Source organism: Vicia villosa, linkage group LG2 (assembly GCF_029867415.1).
Source record: "Vicia villosa cultivar HV-30 ecotype Madison, WI linkage group LG2, Vvil1.0, whole genome shotgun sequence".
Lineage (NCBI taxonomy): Eukaryota > Viridiplantae > Streptophyta > Magnoliopsida > Fabales > Fabaceae > Vicia > Vicia villosa.
Window position 1 is genome coordinate 198,828,722 of NC_081181.1, and position 19,864 is coordinate 198,848,585.

General features: G+C 34.5%; 1 protein-coding gene across 2 annotated transcripts; it reads right to left on the bottom strand.

Annotated features, from left to right (window-relative positions):
• Nucleotides 1–7,179: 7,179 nt before the first annotated feature.
• On the bottom strand, nucleotides 7,180–9,549 carry LOC131647896 (myb-related protein 2-like). 2 transcript variants are annotated; one of them, XM_058917711.1, is made up of 6 exons: nucleotides 9,213–9,549; nucleotides 9,039–9,115; nucleotides 8,786–8,849; nucleotides 8,592–8,694; nucleotides 8,436–8,517; nucleotides 7,180–8,129 (listed from the first exon to the last, which is right to left on the bottom strand). In XM_058917711.1, the coding sequence occupies exons 1-6, from the start codon at nucleotides 9,418–9,420 to the stop codon at nucleotides 7,380–7,382; spliced, it is 1,284 nt and encodes a 427-aa protein (XP_058773694.1). In that variant the 5' UTR covers nucleotides 9,421–9,549; the 3' UTR covers nucleotides 7,180–7,379. The 2 variants fall into 2 exon arrangements, with proteins under 2 accessions (XP_058773694.1, XP_058773695.1); XM_058917712.1 differs by having other exon boundaries at nucleotides 7,185–8,129; nucleotides 8,436–8,505; nucleotides 9,213–9,546.
• Nucleotides 9,550–19,864: the final 10,315 nt, after the last annotated feature.

Consider the following 19,864-nt stretch of genomic DNA (forward strand, 5'->3'; position numbering starts at 1 on the left):
CCCCCATGATATTTTTGTTCAATTGAATCATTGTGAAACTTGTAGTTTACACGCAGTCCGCGAGTTCGATACTGGGTATTTACCCTTCTTTACTACTACATCGAGGAAATAGTACACTTGCTATAATTTCCCGATCATTCATATATACATTACATCATTCAATACAATCAATCATCATCACCATCATTACAGAACATACATGTATTACACTAATCATCATCATCATCAATACTAAGCATGTTCATATATACATTACATCATTCAATACAATCAATCATCGTTGTACAATCCTCAACAACCATCACATAATCATGTTTTCAAAACGCGTCTTATATTGTCACATCTCATCACATATGTCAACAATATATCATCCATCAAACGAACAAAGTATTTAAATCATACTCATATTATCACATGAAATATCTCATGAGTTCCATTACAAAATCAAACAAGATCATCATACGAATCATGTTTAAAACATAGCATGTATTGTCATATCTCATCATATATATGTACAATACATCATTCATCAAACAATAAATTCATAATTCAAAATTAATTGAAATCTACACCTCATTTTATCATTTAAACTCATAGGTTATCTCATAAGGTTCATCATACTCGAAACGGCACTAAAAACGGAGTTACGGATCAAAAGTTACGCCTCATTGAACTTTCGAAGAAAATCACAAAAACAGAATTTTTACACACAGAACCCATACGAGTATGGCACCTCCCATACGCTCCCATACGCGTATGGCCCAAACCCATACGCGTATCAGCCATCCCATACGCGAATCAACAGAACTAATTTTACACTGAGAATTTCCATACGAGTATGAACACACCCATACGCGTATGGCCTCATCCATACGCTCCCATACGCGTATCACCAAATCTCATACGCATTTCACCAGTTTTCTCCAAAAATATGCAATTTCGCACCAGTACGTTTTCCACTCGTTTTCACTCATAACAGGATACGATTTTAAGTCTAAAACAACATCTTTTTACACATTAACATATGGTATTCATCCAATTTCATCAATCTATTATCCTATGTCAGTTTTACACATTAAAACCTAACTTTCTATCCAATTATTGGAAACCCATAACTCAGATTTAGTGTTTCATGGAAGAACACAACAACACAACAATTGATATAATACCCACAACACAAACATCAATTAACATACAATTCTATATAGAATTCACAGAGGTATTCATCAATTATTCAACTTCTATTAAAATTATTCCAAAACCTAACTCTGACATATGATCAAATTGACTCAACAACACAACCAAACATGCACTATCATCCATAATTACAATAAGAGATGGTAATTGGAAGAGTCCCCCCTTACCTTAGCCAAAGATTCTTGATTGGTCTTCTTCCTCTTTGGTTCCTCTTTACGTTCCTCAGCTCTTCTCTTCCACTTCTCATTTTTCACGTTCTGACTCTATTTCCTTATTTTCTTTATTTTATGAAAACATAAAATATTTAGTAATGGGCTTACTCACTTAGCACCCCCATACTACTAATCTCACTATCCGGCCCAATGGCCCTTAATCCATAATTCTCCAATAATTCAACAAAATACTAAATAATAATTTAATTTCCGATTAAATTAAAATTAGAAAATATGGGGTGTTACAATGAGGGCCTAAAACCTTGGCCCGCCCCACACAAAAGTGCGGGCAAAACGGGCATGCACAACGGGCCGGGTCCGTTTTGCCACCCCTAAATATAACCCATTGTGATGGTAATAATAGTCCTGTTCATGATGGTTTTTCTTTCTCTTATTTGAGAAGATTATGGAATATGTTTAGGGGAGATTTAAAGATTATATTTTAGTAATTTCATATTTTTTGCTTTATTACCTTGTAGTTTTGCGTCTTATTTTGTAACTAATTTGATCCCTAAGGTGAAATTCCTTGGGCAATTAAGTAATTTTAGGCATATTTATTTGGTCGGCTCTCTTTATAAGTTGGTGGTCAAGGTGTTGGCTATTAGACTTGGGATGGTGATGGATAAGCTTTTCTCTAAACTAATAAACTTTTCTTAAAGATAGATTGTTGGTGGATGGTGTGGTGGTTGTAAATGATGTGGTATGCTTGGCTAAGAGATCTAGAAAGTCTTGCCTTATTTATAAAGTAGATTTTGATAAAGTGTAAGATTCAATTAGTTGGGAGTTTCTAAATTACATGTTTGTCATATTCAGGTTTAATGAAAAATGGAGATCTTGGGTGAGGGCTTGTGTGTTTGAAGGGGACTTGGTTGTGTTAGTTAATGAATGTCCAACCAAAAAAAAAATTCAAAGGGGGGTTGAAACAAGGGGATCCTCTCGCCCCTTTTCTTTTCCTTCTAGTGGTTAAAGGTTTAAATGGCCAGCTCAATAGGGCAATAGATTTGGATCTCATCTCGGGTTTTAGGGTAGGAACCTCTAATCTGGTGTTTTCTCATCTTCACTATATGGATGATACTCTTATCTTATTTGACTTGTTAGTGAGAATCTTCGTAATATTAAGGCTATTCTTAGGGGTTTTGAGTTAGCTTCGGGACTTCATATGAATTTTTCTATGAGTAGTCTGATAGGGGTTAATGCAAATCCTATTTTTTTTGGATTTAACGAGGGACTTTCTTCACTGTAAGCTAGACTTCCTCCTGTTTAAATACTCAAGGTTGTCTGTAGGGGTTATTCTTAGCCAATAGGTAACTTGTGAGCCTCTTATTAATATGATATCTAAAAGACTTAATTCTTATAAGCACATGTATGTTAGCTTAGGGGACCAAATTATTTTGCTTAATTTTGTTATTAATGTTATCCTTATCTTCTTCCCGTGTTTTTGGAAATTACCAGTGACGATTTTGAGGAAGATTGTTAGGATCTAAAGAAGGTTTTTATGGGGAGGTGTGAAGGGAGAAACCAAAATCTCATGAGTAAAATGAGAAGATGTTTGTAAACCTAAGAGAAAAGGTAGTTTGGGGGCTATAAATCTTTGATTCATTAACCAAACTCTTGGTTAAATGGAGGTTGAGGTTCATTTTAGGAGCCTCAGGTCTTTGGACGAATATCATGGTTGCTAGATATAGTGACCTAGTTGTATCCTCTTTAAGGGAATAGTAGAGTTTCAAGCTTAAAAAACGCTTCCTCGTGGTGGAAATGCGTTTTATTCCTTGGCTCAAAATAGGAAAATCCCTCAAATTGTGGATGCCATTGCCAAGAAAATAGGATTAGAGGTCTCAAACTTATTTTTAGGAAGATCCTTGGTTTTGTAGTATCCCTCTTAGAAGTCGATTTCCTCAATTGTTTACAATTTGTGATTATTTTAAGGGGAGTGTTGGAGATATAAGTCGGTGGGTAGATGAGATCCTTACTAGGGATTTTAGTTATAGAAGGTTAATCTTCGTTCATGAGGAACCATCTATTGCAAACTCCGTTGCTTTACTTTAAGATTTTTCCTTGGATAGTGATTGATGGATTTGGAATTTTACAAAGGATTGTCCTTTCTCGGTGTCCTTTGAATATCATGCCCTGTTGAATATTTCTAATTCTCCTGACCTCTCATTCTCTTATGCCAACCTGATCATTCCCTTTATTTGGGGTAGTTAGGCCCCATTTGAGGTAATTGTTTTCTTTGGAAACTTTTACTTGATAGATTCGCTTCAAGAGAAAATTTGTGTTATTACATGTGATTGGCAGAAATTTGTAGGTAACATGTTATGAAAGACGTTCTAACATTATGTGAGACATTTTGTCTCGAGCTTTTTAATGGCCCAATTGTTCTAGGCAACGTGTTAAGTAAACTGTTATTATATTATACGAGATATCTTGTATCAAGTTGATTATCTGAAGTGAAAGTTTTAATGGATTGAATCTCTCGCTTTCATGATTTATTTCCTTTTAGTTCAATCAAAGATCTGATTTAAAGTGCGTTATAGTTTGGAAAATATTTATTCTGAATTCTTTCATGCAATATTGGAATTCCTATTCAAAATTTGTTTTAATATTTAATTGGAGTTGTTTTAATCAAGATTCATAATCATCATTATGAAGATTGATTTCTTGTGCGCTTTTTGGAATCCATCTGCATTCACGTCAAAACCCTACTAGGGTTTTATTGTCGGGTAATTGTTACTACCTAAGGAGGTGTTCTATGTATGTTGAGATTCAGGCCTTGTATTGTGAAGCTTTGCGCTTTTATTTGTTATTGAGTCTTTGTGTTTTGGGTTGTAATACTTTATTCTTGGGATATATTTCTAAGTTAGGAGAATATAATATTTCTGTTGTAATCGTGATTAATCACTTCATATATACTTTTGTAATTGTACAAACACTTGGGAGAGTGTTTGAGTAAAAGTGAGAGGGGAATCAAATTCATAGGGAGCCTGGATTGAAGTTCACGGGTAGTATTAGAAAAAAGCACTGAATTAGAAGAGTTCAGATGAAACCAACATGTACTATTGACTACTAAAAGTGACTTTACTTTCATTAGGTTGAAGCCCTCCAGACGTATATGACTTTGCACTAAATTGAGGTAACAATTACTTTTGCTATTTATTATATGCAATTATTTCCTTGTTACAAAATCTTGTTGTCATACACTTTGTTTCAATATTGTGTGTGACATTTTTTCATCGATACAACATGATTTCATTTGGCATCAAAGCAGACACCCTGTTATGATTGGGTGAGCTCCGTGGTTTTCTATACATCATGTTCATTATGGAAAATGCAAAAGATATAGTATCTGTGAATTGACCGCCAATTCTTGATGGTACAAACTATGATTATTAGAAGCCTCATATGATTGGTTTTCTCAAGTCAATGGAAAAAAAGACTTAGAAAGCCGTCATAAATGGATGGACTCCTCCAAAGGTCACAACTGATGATAACATTAAAACTTTGAAGCCTGAAAAGGATTGGCCAAAAAGAGAAGAAAATGATCACTTGGTAATTATCCCGCTCTTAATTCTAGTTACAATGGTGTTTTGATAACACGAAATTATATCATATATTCGACTTGAATCACATGCATTTTTAGTACCATTTTTTTTATTTATGTCTTGTTATGCCGGTATTATTGTCATATTTCAGGTACCTCAAGTAGAAATGGCTAAAAAGGATATTTGAGTAAAAAGGAAAAGAAATGAAGAAAAAGAAGAAAGTGCAAGAACAAGTACAAAGCAAGAAGAAACGAAGCAAAATTATTGAAGGTGGCCCCCACCACACAAGGGTGGCGCCCACCACACAACAACGTGGCCCCTGCTGTAACACCCATATTTAATATTTTGTATTTTATTATTTGTGAATTATGTGGATTAAGTGTGTATATGTGCTTATGTGGCTTTATGTTATTTATTGAATTTCACTAGTAAATGACATAAGTTGGTGATCAGATTAGTTATCGGGCCTATGATAGGATTATCATTAGAGAGATGTTAATTAGGGCCCATTAGCAATTAGAAGATAGTAAGGTTTAACAAAACAAGGGTTTTAGAGAAAAATAGAATTAGAAGCTCATTTGGGGATTTTGGAGAAAGAAGAGAAAAGAGAAGAGAAGAAGAGAAAGAGAGATTGAAGATTAGAGTTGGCTTCAATCCAAATTCCAAGGTTAGGGTGAGATTCTTTCATGCTAAAGGGATGTATGGTGATGTTTAGGGTGAGTTTGATCATATGTTGTTTCTCCATGAATGTGTGATTTGAAATTGATAGGGTTTGTGATAGAATCCTTTAGATTGTGCCATTAATCATGTTGTAGATATTTGTATGAGAACCCATGCCTAGAAACATGAGTAAGAACCCATAACATGTGGTAAAATGATGTTTGAAATGAGTTTGAATGGTTAAAATCGAATTTGGGATTGATGTTGGAAGTGCTGAAACGCACATACTTTTCTGGTTCTGGTGTAGAGCGTCGGGCGAGCGTTTTGCTTCGTCGGGCGAGTGTTGTTTTGTGGCATCCGTCGGGCGAGCGTGTTGCTTCGTTGAGCGAGCCAGCGCCTACATGGTTCCGTCGGACAAGTTGAGCGGGCGAGCGAGAGTTTTTGTGACCAAGTTACTGTCTCCGTATTGATGTAAAATGTAGAGAATATTCAAGAATTTTTGATATATATATATATATATATATATATATATATATATATATATATATATATATATATAGAGAGAGAGAGAGAGAGAGAGAGAGAGAGAGAGAGAGAGAGAGAGAGAGAGAGAGAGAGAGAGAGAGAGAGAGAGAGAGAGAGAGAGAGAGAGAGAGAGAGAGAGAGAGAGAGAGAGAGAGAGAGAGAGAGAGAGATTTTAAATGAAACATAAAAGAATATTTTTGTATTTTAAATAACTTGTATTATGTACAAAAGAGTATTTTTCACAATTTATATTGTAAATATTAATAAATGATAGAGATTTTAAATGAAACATAAAAGAATATTTTTGTATTTTAAATAACTTGTATTATGTACAAAAGATTATTTTTCACAATTTATATTGTAAATATTAATAAAGGATAGAGATAAAGAAAGAGAAAATATTTTTAATAGAACATAAAAAAGTATTTTTATATTTTAAATACTTTACATCAGGGGCGAAAAAAATATTTTTTCTTATTTTTATATTATAAATATTAATAGATAAGAGAGAAAGAAAGAGAATGCATTTTAAATAGAAATTAAAATGGTATTTTTGTATTTTAAATAACTTGTAATATGGACAAAAGAGTATTTTTGTATTTTTCTATTTAGAATAACTATGAGGAGTGAGAGAATATTTTTAGTAAAAAAAAAATATTATTTTTGTGTATTAAATAACTTGTACTCACAACTTCCGCAATAATCGTAACATCCCCAACTGCAACTATGCAATTTAAAATCATGAATAAGACAAATTGATGCTGTAATAAAAAAACGGTGGATTCTTATCTACCCAACATAAAAAGTTGGGTAGAGTTACCTTTAGTGTAAAATTTTTAAGAAACAACCAAATATATATTATTTAATAATTAATTAAATAAGATAAAATTAAATGATGCAATCTGATTGGTGGAATGTAAACTACCCAACTTTTTATGATGGGTAGAGAAGTTGTCTCCTAAAAAAACTAGTTCGTCATCTTAATGCCATTTTAATGATTAATATTTGAGTTGAAAACATGGAATTACGCTCGTGAATAAACAATGCATGTTACGTACTATATATGATATCAGATCATAAACTTAATTTGAATTATCTAGAATAAAATTGTATCAATATTATACAGGAGCTATCTCCTTCATAACATAATGGTTGATTACAAATTCATCATTGCTCTAAATTTGTTACATCAACTTATTATCATTTGGCTAAAATTCACTCTCTATATCCCTTCAATCTCATCATCTCAGTTCCAACTGAACCTATTCAAATCAAGTTGTTTACAGCTTGTAGCACCTTCATTATTATCTCCACGACTGTTTAGATCCAATCTTGAAGCTGAGAAGTAATTAGAAGGTTGTTGTTGAATCTTATTATTATTATTATTATTATCATCCACTGATTTCATTGTTTCTGTTCTTGCAGTGTTTCTGTGTTGAAACTCACCAACAACATCTGAGTGATTTTGTTCAACTCCAATGTTCATAGACAAGTTTCCATGGTTTCTTTCTAAAGGGGTGAGAAAATTACTGTTCTTTTTCACTTCATCAACACACCATTTTAGTACCTCAGTGTTTCTAAGGTTTTGCATAGAAGCCGCCGCTTCGGTTAATTGTTGTTCTTTTCTTTCCATGAACACATGACTGTTGTTGTTGTTGAAGTGTCTTAAACCAAACCCTCCTTTTTGAATGATCTCTTGTTCCTTTTGTGATCGTTCGCTCGATGTTAAGCAACTACTGTCCATCGAGCCGTCGTTTGGTTGGTTTGTGATTTGTATTTGTTGAGGACAAAAGCCTTGTAACTCCTTCATTTCTGAGAATGTTGAATTTAGACACTGTGAGGATACTTTTGATACAAGCTCTGAAAGTTGAACTTTTGCAGCTTCAAGTCCCACTATTCCTAAGTTCTGTCTACCAAGTGTTTCTTGAGCTTTCTCAAGCACTGATTGAAGGTATTTTCCTTGCGCCTCTATCCTAAGCTGCAAGTGTCTTTGTACCTGCACAAGGTTTACAAATTGTTTCTTACAATTCAAGAAACAAAAATTGAAGAGCCATTAATTGTCTAAAAGCAAAATTAATGTGTTTGGATCTAAGCTATTAGATACTATAAGATCTAACAGTTCTATAACCGTTGCAGAGGATCTGATATGATCCAATCCAACATGTTTTGATTCTCTGCAGCGGTTGAAGAACTATTAGATCTTAGATATAAAATATAAGATCAACAATTTTGCGGTCGTTGGAGAGGATCTTATATGATCTAAAATGAACATGCATATAATAGTTAAGTTGCAAGGACTTACCTCAAGTTGTTCATTGAGTCTTCTCTGAACCTCAATCTGCATTTGCAGCGCCTCGCTTATGTGTAAATCTCTACCAAAAGGGCTACAAAAGTTAGCATAAAATCTTAAACAAGATATCATGAAGAGTGTAATTAAAAAGAGTTTTGTTTTTCTCACTTGTTGTTGTTATTCGGTTGCGGTCCAAGGGTTAATTTATTGATGTGAGTTCCATTGGTTTGATCCGAAAGTCTCTCATCAGTTCCCGAAGCCGAATGCGTGTCTGATGAATATAAAAAGTATATGTTGTTATACAATAGCTCTCTGATTAATTAACTTTAGATTTGAAGAAATGAAAAAGATTGTTCTCTTACTTATTTTGTGTGTCACGTTATTATTGTTGCTTTGTCCATGCAGATTCTTGCTCAATCTGTACTTCTGAATAACAAAAACGATAACATGATCATTGATCAGTAATTGCACCATAGAAACTAAGATAAAATATGATTCTTAGTTTGTGGCTTTATCTATGAGACACTGACACAGACGCAGACATCAGACACGGATTATCTCTAACGACATATCATTAAATGGTTTTGATATGATAAAGTTCATTGATGTTTTTACCTGAAGATGGCTCTTTAGATGATATAAGGTAAGTCCCGGAATTCCCATGAGTTTCATCACTGTTTTTGGAGTAGCTTCTGCAATAGAAAGAAGGTAATTAAATTCCTCGAGATTTGTTGATCCACACCGTATGTATGTAGGTATGTATGTATGTATATATGTATGTATACTTACTGTCAGCTCCACCTAACTGGTTGACAGCTTCTATAAACCTTGCATGAAGATCGGGTGTCCATTTTAATCTAGGCTTAGCATCAGTTGAGAGAACAAGTCCAGAATCACTAGATCCATTCCCAGTTTGAAGAAACATGTGCCTCTCAGATGGAATTGACATTCTTGAAGAAGAGTGAAGATTTTTTGCTTGGTGATGATGATGATACATGCTGTATGGTAGATAGAGTAGAGCCTTGTTTTGAGTGTTTTTGTGGTTGATAGTATCCAATATATAAGAGAACTTTTGAATGTTTGTGTTGAGCTTGCTTGGTTCTTCTTTTCAGCAGAAGTCATGCTGAGACTTGTATTTATATACACAAGAGAGGTTGAGCCATGGAATCTTGAATAGAACCAATTGAAAATTTAAAGTTAATCCTTCTCTAAGGGGTGACCTTATTGAATAGATACTATTCCTTCCTACTTTTGTTCACTTGTGGGGGCCATTTCTCAACTTACACTTTCCATTCTTAGATAGTGCTCTCCATTTTAGCTTCAATAATTTCTCTCTCAAGTGTGAATTCATCCATTCGTTAGGTATACACTCCTAAAGCGGAGTCTCTTTCACCACCGTTGACTCTGATATATCAACGAAATAAGTAGCCTGACTACCTAATTTTTAGGACGACTTCAGATACAAGAATCTAGTCACCTTTAGTCGAACTATTGACTCTAATACCACAATTAGATAACAAGAGAAGCCTAAAGTTATTGGGTTAGTCACATTCGACTAAGAGCCACCACTCAAATAGTCTAGAAATCACGTCTTCACTCAAAAAATGAGCTCGTATTCGTATTCGCTGAACCCTTCTCATTTTCAAATTTTGAGGAGTCTTTTTAATGTTTGAAGTTTGAACTTAGCCTAATTGTCAAATTCTATGAGAAATCATTTTTATATATTTTTATATTTTTTATTTTCCTAACACAACTTTTATTCACACATATTATGGGTTTGAGGTGCATGAATTGTACATGAACTGAAATATTTATAATATAAAGAAAAGAAAGATATACGCAAATATCAATTTTCCAAACTGCATTAGGTTCCAGAATTGATCCTTGAAATTTTAACCCAATATGCATTCTTATTCTTTTGCCAGATAAAAGTGAGAATCATATGCTCAAATTTTGAAAGAGTATATATTTTTTTTCTTCTTTTTCATATTATAATAACTTGGTTCTCAAGAATCTGATATCCTCTCTACTTGGAACAGCCAAAACCCATCCTTTATTTTTGTTCTAGAGACGAAGATTCTAAGAACTTATAAGCCTACATATTTTGTTGTTAATCTTTCTGTCATTTTTACATGTACACATATCGATGAATAAATGTTATATGATCTATAGTAAAGTCTCAAGAAAAAGACACAATATATAAATTGGATTCTATTGACTAAACCACCATAACATGCAAGATTGGATATTAACAAAAGAAAAGATGCTTGCTATATTGGAGTGTTTGGAGGTAAAAGAATAGAATAAGAACACATTCTTTTTTGTCTCCTTCAATAAGTTTGGTACTTATTCAGCTTGCACCATTTAAAATATAAGTAAGATGGACCCTAAACTTTTAATTCTTTCTTTGGCACAAAAACACAGTCCCTATCCTTTGGAATCCTAAGCAGCCAGGACTTAATAAAAAAAGGAAAGAGAGAATTGTACTTGCTTTTATACTTTCATCATTTTGTTAAATACAGTACTAGTTCATGCATTTATAGGACCACTTATTACCTTGCATTTGACTTGTACCATAGTTAATGTTGCTGATTCTTAATGTAAGAATAAGTACTTTTGTCATTCAATTCCTTATTATGTTATATTATGTTATGTAATGTAACTATACTTATATATAAATTTAATTTTTTTTTGTATATAGATTTGTTCTTATCCTTAGACAAGTTCCACTAAATGGCATATACCATACTAAACCACACTATGAAAACAATTTTTAAAAAAATGTATTAGAATCTGATTCAGTTTTGTTTAAAACCATGCAATCTATAAGCATTGCATGTGTCAGTTGCATGCAAATCTTGATTATTATTCAATTTGAAAGATGTTATGAAATATTACACTGATTGATTAAAATTCTTCTTCCAATAATCTATCATCAGACACAACATATAGAAGTAGAGGGCTATTAACAAAACCATATCTGAATAAACATATTATATAGGTACAAAACTTTTATAATAAAAAAAAATACATGTAGCAAAAGATTCCTTGAACAGTATCTTGATATCACTTCTTCTTGTTGTTCTTGTTCTTGATTCTGATATTTGAGAATATTTAATGCTGCCAAAGGGAATCATGAGAGACTTTAGGCAAAGTTAAAGGTAAGTTCCTAAGTAGTTTTCTTGCATGTGGATTGGAATAATATGGGCAAGAGGATTGATTAATTTAGTACCTTTTTTTTTCCTTCTTCATATCGAATTTTCTCCTTAAATGGACTTGCTACAACCACTTGTCAAGAGCATTAATTCATAAATGTTGATACATAACAAGGTAGTTATTAGTTATTAGAAGAGAATAAAGAGAACTAATTAACCTTTGTGGTAAAGTAAAGTCCTAGTTTTAGCCTTGTCTGTTTAATTTTATATATCCTTGTTGACCATACAATTAGAGGCTTATTTTTGGGTGTGTTAATGACAACTACTTAGTATTTTCATCTAATCAAAATTAGCCATACATAATCTGGTCTTATTCTGTTTGGATTAATATAAAAAAGTTTTGGAAACCAAAACCATAAATGGAAGAAATTTTTTTGTGCAGGTTTGATACATAAATATATAATGTTGATGCTTTTAAAGAACAAAATTTCTCATATTAGTAGTCATCTTTTACTTTATGCTAGCAAACTGTCCTTCTACTTTCAAATCTTTAGCATCTTTAAAAGAGTGTGGGTTTGTACAGAATAGAGGGTTACTTATTTCTTTCTAGGAGAGTATCCAATTTGGCTTTACCTTCCAATGTAGTGGATGTCCCACCCTCTTCTCATATGGGATATATAATCTACTTTTTCTATTATATTTTGTTCCATGTATTTTTTTTTTAAAATTATATATATATATATATATATATATATATATATATATATATATATATATATATATATATATATTTTAAATTAATTATATATGATTTAAGTTTCAATTTTCATGGTGTATATTTTTATGTTTAATTCTGAATTAGAGAAAGAATAGTGTTAAAATCTATTTTATTATGGAACCAGAATTGATTTGACAACTCCAACGTCCAACATCCAAATTAGTATGTGAGTGAGATGAATGAACGCAGTTTAAATTTGAAATTGTTTACCGGAGAATGATACACTTTCATTTATATAGTGGAGTGGTTGTAACCACTTTTATTCATTAGGCGTAGGATACCGGGAATAGTTGGATGTATCTTGGACCTAAATCTGTTATGCTTTTTCCCAAGGTAATGCCCATACGTTGCAAGTGCCTAAACGAATTATTGCCTTCTCTAGGCCGCTGTCGTTGGTCCTTCTGGTCGGTCCAGAATAGTTGTCCCCAACTCTCAACTCTACTTGGCATTGCGAGGGCTTGTGCCGGATTCACCCTTTGTGTCGGTCACAACCCAATTGATATGGAAATTCGCGCCATTAATGTGCCTCATGCTACAAATGTCTTTTGTAGGTTATGTCATAATGGTCTTTGGAGACTGAAATACTCAAGTGCTTTCCTAAGGTGATTTGGAGTGTTGATAGTGCTTATTATTTTTTGGCAAGCCATTGCACAATCTCTCAAAAGTTAGTTTTTCATTTTCTTGAGACGTTACCTTTGCTTCTTTGTCACATGTATTTCTACAATGTATTGTCATCTTTCAATAATTGAAGAAAGTAGTGTCTATCACGAGTCAAAAATCAAAAGAAGATATTATTGCTTCTTGGGTTGATCCTGCCACTTCATATATTGTTTCTATCTTTGCTCGAGAGGGAAACCTTGATAGCACCTTTCTATATGTAGGTCTTTCTACGGATTAAGGTGTTTTGAAATAAAGGTTTTAAACAACTAGATGATCGCTCCTTCGCAGCTGCATCCTGTAAGTTAGGCGTAAAGTAAATTCTTCCAATACTTGTGTGAATATCTAGGGAAAGCCTTCTTTATCCCTTTTCTTCCACCTTTTTAGAATAAAATGTAGTTTTGTGAATCATATGCGGTTCTAGGGCTTGATTAATATCGTGTAGGTCATTCGCTGTTTCAGAACGTTTTTGAAAACCTTGAAGCATTTCGAAAATCAGTTCTTCTTGCTTGCTCCTCTCCACAAAGAGGCCTATTCAAGAGTATGTACCATAGGGACCGAGGTGGAAAATATGTGTACTGGTCTGTTTCACAAGTATTGGAAGAAAGATAATTTCTTGATAGGGAATAAGTCGTATGTCTATAAGGAGAACGATATGTCCTAGGATGATATTTATTTGAAGAAACGACTCATTACCTTTGTGAAAGAGTTGAGTCATGATAATGGTGTTACTTCCCAGGATGAAGCTTCAAAGAGACGTTTACAATGGCTTATTGAAACCCGCCTGTTGATGGACACTCGTACTAAAGAGGAGAGGAAGGTCATTTTCGGTGAGTTCCCAAAATTCTTGCCTTCCCCTACTACTAATTTGGCTGTCTATAATGCTTTTAAATTTTAGCTATCATTTTTTGAATATTCAATAAAGAACAAATATGCATTCTTCCAATTAAGACGGGGAATTAGAATCACCCCATCTGCTACTGCTCCTTCAAATGCTTCGATGTCGGTCGATGTTTCTCCTTTGTCGGGAAGAGAGAGGATTTTATCTCAGCCCTTTCAACCAAATTCTCGAGGGAAAACCTCCTCAGGGTCTCCTAGGGGTGTTTGTATCCTTGGCTATTCTCGACGGGATTCGTGCAAGACATGTCCTCGACTCCTATCATCTTGGCTAGACCAGATGTCTATTGCATATGAGGATTGCTCTTATCTTGCCAACCTGATCGACGAGGATCTCAGGGAGGATTGGTGGAATCTGGCCTATCATACCCAACGTGCTTCTTCCACCCTGGCCCTCAGTGGGCTGGTCGTTTGGAATCTTTCATGTCTAATCAACATCACAAGGAAAGAAGTTGTAAGAAGTATAAAAAGCTTTTATTTCTCTTACCAGGATAAATGATTCCTTGAGTTCCTCCAATCTCCCTGGATCGTTAGTCGATCAGGTAACACCCTGGGTGAGGGATGTAGTAAGTAAGGATAAAGTTATGACTTCTACACGAGCTACTTTCTCTACTACGAAGGCATCTCTTTTTAGTGTACAAGGAGACCTTTAAAACCCATGTCTTAAGAATGTCTCTCGGGCTTAGAAATTAAATGATTCATCCACCGCTGGTCTCCTAACTTCCTCACAGTCATTTGAGAACGCCTTACAGTAAGTCGAGCATTTTCACTTTCCTCAAATTATTTCTATGGAGCAATGTATCCCCATGTGTGAGTATTCGTATCTTTGAACGCTTGCAAGTCTAACCCTTCATATGGCCATAAATTTTCCTTCTTGAGGCCCATGTTTTCAAACAACTATGAATACATTATGTCACAAGAGATGCTGCCATCGACGAGTATCCACAACACGTTTAAATGGAAGACCATATCAGTTATGACCAGAGGGAAAACATCATTTGAGTTCCTTCGACTTTCTCATTATCTCAGAACCTGAGCATTGGTTGATCTAGAGTTTTTGTCGAGGTACTCCCATCCTTTTTATGGACGACCATCAATTCAACAATATTCCTCTTCATTATTGCTTTTAATGGGACATTCTCCCAAGACTCTCCTCTAGTGATGGCTGCAATATGTTGGTGTTTCCCTTGCTTGCTCCTTTATATTCATTATTGGTTCCCTCACCATTATCCACAACATCCACAATCTTGTAAGGGGACTTACCCTTATACGAATCTTCTTTATCTCTATTGCCCCCTTGGTATACTCGGATAAGAGACACCTCTTTATTAAACCCTCAATGGTATCCTTCAGTTGGATGTAATAATTAGTGGTGTGACCATGGCCCTTGTGAAAGTGACAATATTTTGTCTTGTTAGTTCTAGAAAATTCCCTGATAGGGAAAGGGTTTATGATCCCAACTTTATCAAATTTCGTGTTGGTACACTCTTGTTATATCTTCTCTCAAGAAGTGTTAAAAGGAGTGAACTTGTCAAACCGGCCACGGGTTCCGCAGTCGGATTCATCTCTCCACCTGTTGGAGTCCTTTCTGGATGACCGGTTGGACCCTATACATCTGCCACAACTGGGGTTTCAAATCGAGTAGTGAGTTTCTCTTTAAGGTTAATGAAAGGTTGTGATATGCTGAATAGTTCCTTCATATCATGGGCCTCCTTGTGCAATGATTTCTCCCTAAAGGAGCTATACTACCTCAAACCATTCTCAAAGATCCAACACAACCTTTTTCAGCTTCTTCTACCTCCATAGCTACTTGTGTAAAAAGGTCGATGTATGACCATAATCTCTCTTTTCCCCCCTGCTTTATCACGTAAGGGTAGATATTTTCATTAGTTGCCTTTTTCGGATGGTGAAATGAGTGGTGAAGGTCTCGCACAGATGACTCCACGACTCAGTTCTCTCGTTCGGTAGAGTTTTGAATAAGAGTCTCACAAATCCCGTCACTGATAGTGCAAATAACTTTCCCTTTATTACCTCGTCAGCATGGAAATAGTTTAAACGTTCATCAACGAGTTGTACATGCTTGTAGGGATCTACCTTTCTATCATAGTTCTTTATCTTTAGAGAGGATACTAGTGTCTAGGATACAACCACTGAGAGGATGCTTCTGCGAATTCTTTAATTTCACTTTCTCTACTTGTTCCTCAAGGGGAACGTGATTTCCTCGGCTTCCTCTAGGACTCTGAGAAGGAGTTTGATGTCTTTGTCTATTCTAGTAATAGGTCATAAAAAATATTTTTAAAAAAATTAAAAGGTGATAAAATATAGTTGCTAGGATTCGAAGATGTTTCCTCTAAATATTTTACCCCTCCGTTTTCATTAAAACAGAGGTAATAAGTCATTAAAAAAATTTTAAAAATTAAAAGGTGTTAAAATGTAGTTGTTGGGATTCAAAGGTGTGTACTCTAAATACTTTACCCCTTAATTGTCAGTTCAACTGAGGGAATATATAGTATTTTTTAAAAAAATATTAAAATGTAACGCGTTTATGGTTTACACCTCAATTTTTTGTTGGGTGAGGTGAAAGTTCCATCGTAAAATGTATTATTTGTAGTAGTGAAGTTACAAATTTGAAGATTTTGAAATTCGGAGTTGATATGCTACTAGAATATATCGAAAAAAGTGGATCTAAAATTCAATCTTTGAGACTCTGATTTATTAGGTTGAGGAAACTTTGAATTCGAGACTCTGATTTGTTAGGTTGAGAAAACTTCTAATTGATGAATTGGAATAGGAGTATTCAATTGTGGGAAAGTGGAAATCAGAAGTCGATCCTCATAGACAACGTCACTGTTCTGTTATGGAACCAAAATTGATAGGAGAACGGAGGTTGCGAGATGCAACAGTAGACTTGAGCTTCTGATGCGGTGAAAGAGGGACTGACATGCAAGGTTAACACTTCAACGCTCAAGTTAGTATATGTGTGAGATGAGTGAATGAAGTTTGGATATGAAATTTTGTTCATGGAGATTGACACACTTTCATTTATATAGTAGAGCGTTTGTAGTCACTTGCTATTTGTTAGGCATAGGTAACAGGGAGTCGTTGGATGTATCTTGGACCTGAATCTCCTATGCTCTTCCCTTGGGTAATGCTCCTACGCTACAAGTGCATGGACGGATTGTGGCCTTTGCTAGGTTGCGGCCGTTGACCCTTCTGGTCGACCCAAAACAAGATCAAATTTTGAATTAGGGAAATAATCGTGTATAATCATTATCGTGTAAATTTAATTTTTGAAATAATTGATTTCTAAGAATAAATTTGTCCGAAAAATGTAGAATTAAAAACCTAATTGATTAGACTAAAGTGTTGCTGAGGGTTGTGAATAGTTCCAAAAGCCTGAGATAAAATTTTGGATAAAACAATTTTTGGTCGGATTTTACTTATCGTGTACTCAAACTCAAGATTAAATTATAAGAGTTCATTTTTCTCTTATTGCTCCTTATAACTCGACAAGTGTTGAAGAGGTTGAATATATACTAGTTCTGTTTTAGGAAAATGTGTTTTAATATCAAATAATAATCATGATATCTACGCTCATACATTCTTTTTAATATTTATGGTTTTTGCTGCTAAACATGGGAGTTCTAAGTTTTTTTAAAATCCTTAATTTTTAGGTGGTTAGACCTAGGGGTGGACAACACAACACCACCCGACCGAACCGAATGAAAAATTAAGCACCGGGTCGGGTTGTAACGGGTCTGCGGGTTGGGCGGGTGAAAGGGGTGGTTATAGTAGGGTAAAGATGGTCGGGTTCGGATGGATAATTTGGGCCCGTCGGACCCCGAACCCGACCGAAGTTGTTTTTATTATTATTATTATTTAATAATAATTAATATCAATGGCCCATTAATATGTAAAAGGATAGGCCCATGCGCCCAGCAGCCCAATCCATTAACTCTTCTCTGTCCATTAACACAAAACTTTCTCTAACCCTAAAGTAAACACAATTACACAATACAACACAGCGCCGTTATCTCCAATTCTCCATCCATGGCTTCAAACCCTAGCCGCCGTCGCAGCCACCATCCACACACCGTCGCCACCACCATCCACACCTTTTCTTCCTCAACCTAACATTGTCACAACTCACAATAATCTCAAGCTTTCTCTTTCTAATTTCACGAAATCACAATCCTCTCAACCTCAACCTTTAAAGTCCAAAATCACGAAATCAACTTTCAAAATCACAACAATCATTCAACCACAAGCCTCAACCTTCAACATCCGGTTGTCAGCACCCATCGTTCATCGTTCATGTCAGCACCCATCTGTTTAGAGTAATGATTTTTCTTTTCGTTCTCTCCATTGGTGATTTAGAGTTTAATGTGTTATTTCTTATCATATTTTCAGATAAATCAAGAGAAGACATATTTTCGACGAACTTATGCAACTCAGGTGGTTAGTCTTAGCTTAATTTGTTATTTCTTAAGTGCTTCAGTAGTTGTAAGTTGTAACACATTAAACACATAAAATTATTACTGCTTGCACTACTTTATAACCTGAAATTTAACTGCTTTATGTGTGTTTAATGTGTTTGAACTACTGCTTGCTTACAATAAAATAGTTGGATTACTAACTTTCATAGAGAGCTTACTTGACTTTGTGGGGGGTGTTTTGGCAGGTCATAGGAGCTTTGAAGACTAAAGGAAGTAATATACAACATCAAACCTGATAAATTTTTTGTAAGTTATTGATCTTTAGACCATTTAACTCAGAATTTTCAATTGTACTGAATTACTTTATTGATATGCAGTGTTGTGTAATTAGTCAGTAATTTTTTTTTATATGCAAGGAGTTCGAGATATGCAAGGAGTGCGAGATATGCAAGGAGTTCATGAAAATACGCAAAATAACGGTATGTTTAGGCTAAGTTTTATTCATGAATAGGTGTATGTGAATTATGTGATGGTCTATCATTAAGTTCAACAAAGGACTTCAGTAAGAATAAGAATTCTTATAATAGAGAGGAAATACTCCCAGTGCCTCACGTTAATCATAAGAATATTAGAATATTAGCTTAAAGAATTCTTATAAGAATTCTTCAATATTTAACAAAGTGTTAGCATAAAGAATATTAGAGTGTTAGCATTATTCTTCAGTATAAGAATTCTTCAGTAAGCATAAAGAAGGAAAAATACTCCCAGTGCCTCACGTTAATCACTACCCTTAGAATATTAGCTTGTCTTGGATTATTTAAATATTTAAAAAAGTATTAGCTTGTCTTAGATTGTTAAAACAATAATTAAGTATATTAGAATAAGAAAATTCTATTGTCACTTTAACAGTGTTGTTTGGCACTTTAAGTTTCAGGTTGGTTTTTTAGCAGTGCGTTCCAAGTTGGTTTTTTTAGCAGTGAATTGTTGGAACAGCAGTATCTATTCAGTTTGAATTTATTAATCTATTCAGCATAACTTGACTACCCCTTTCTCCTTTATTAATTTATTTGTTTTGATATAACATGTATTTTGTTACCTATTTTTGAAATTGTTATCTATTCAGTTTGAACTTATTATGTATTTTGTTTCAGCTATGGAACAAGAACCTCCAGCAGCAACCACAACAGCAGCAACAACACCCATTGAGGTCTGCACAAATCAGCCTCCTATTGGTCGGAAGAGAAGAAGAGCTAATGCAAATGCTATTAGAAAGAGGTCTGAGGTATGGGACCATTTTAACCTTATTCCTGATAGTGATCCCGCTACTGCGGCATGTAAGTACTGCCATCAAAAGTATATGTGTGACTCTAAGAAACACAGAACGTCAAATTTAAAGAGTCACATGAAAACATGTCCTAAGTATCCGTTGAACCTTTCAACCGACCCTACCCAAACCGTATTGACATATTCAACAATTCCGGGGGTTGGGTTGGTTCCAACATCTTCTAGGTTTGATCC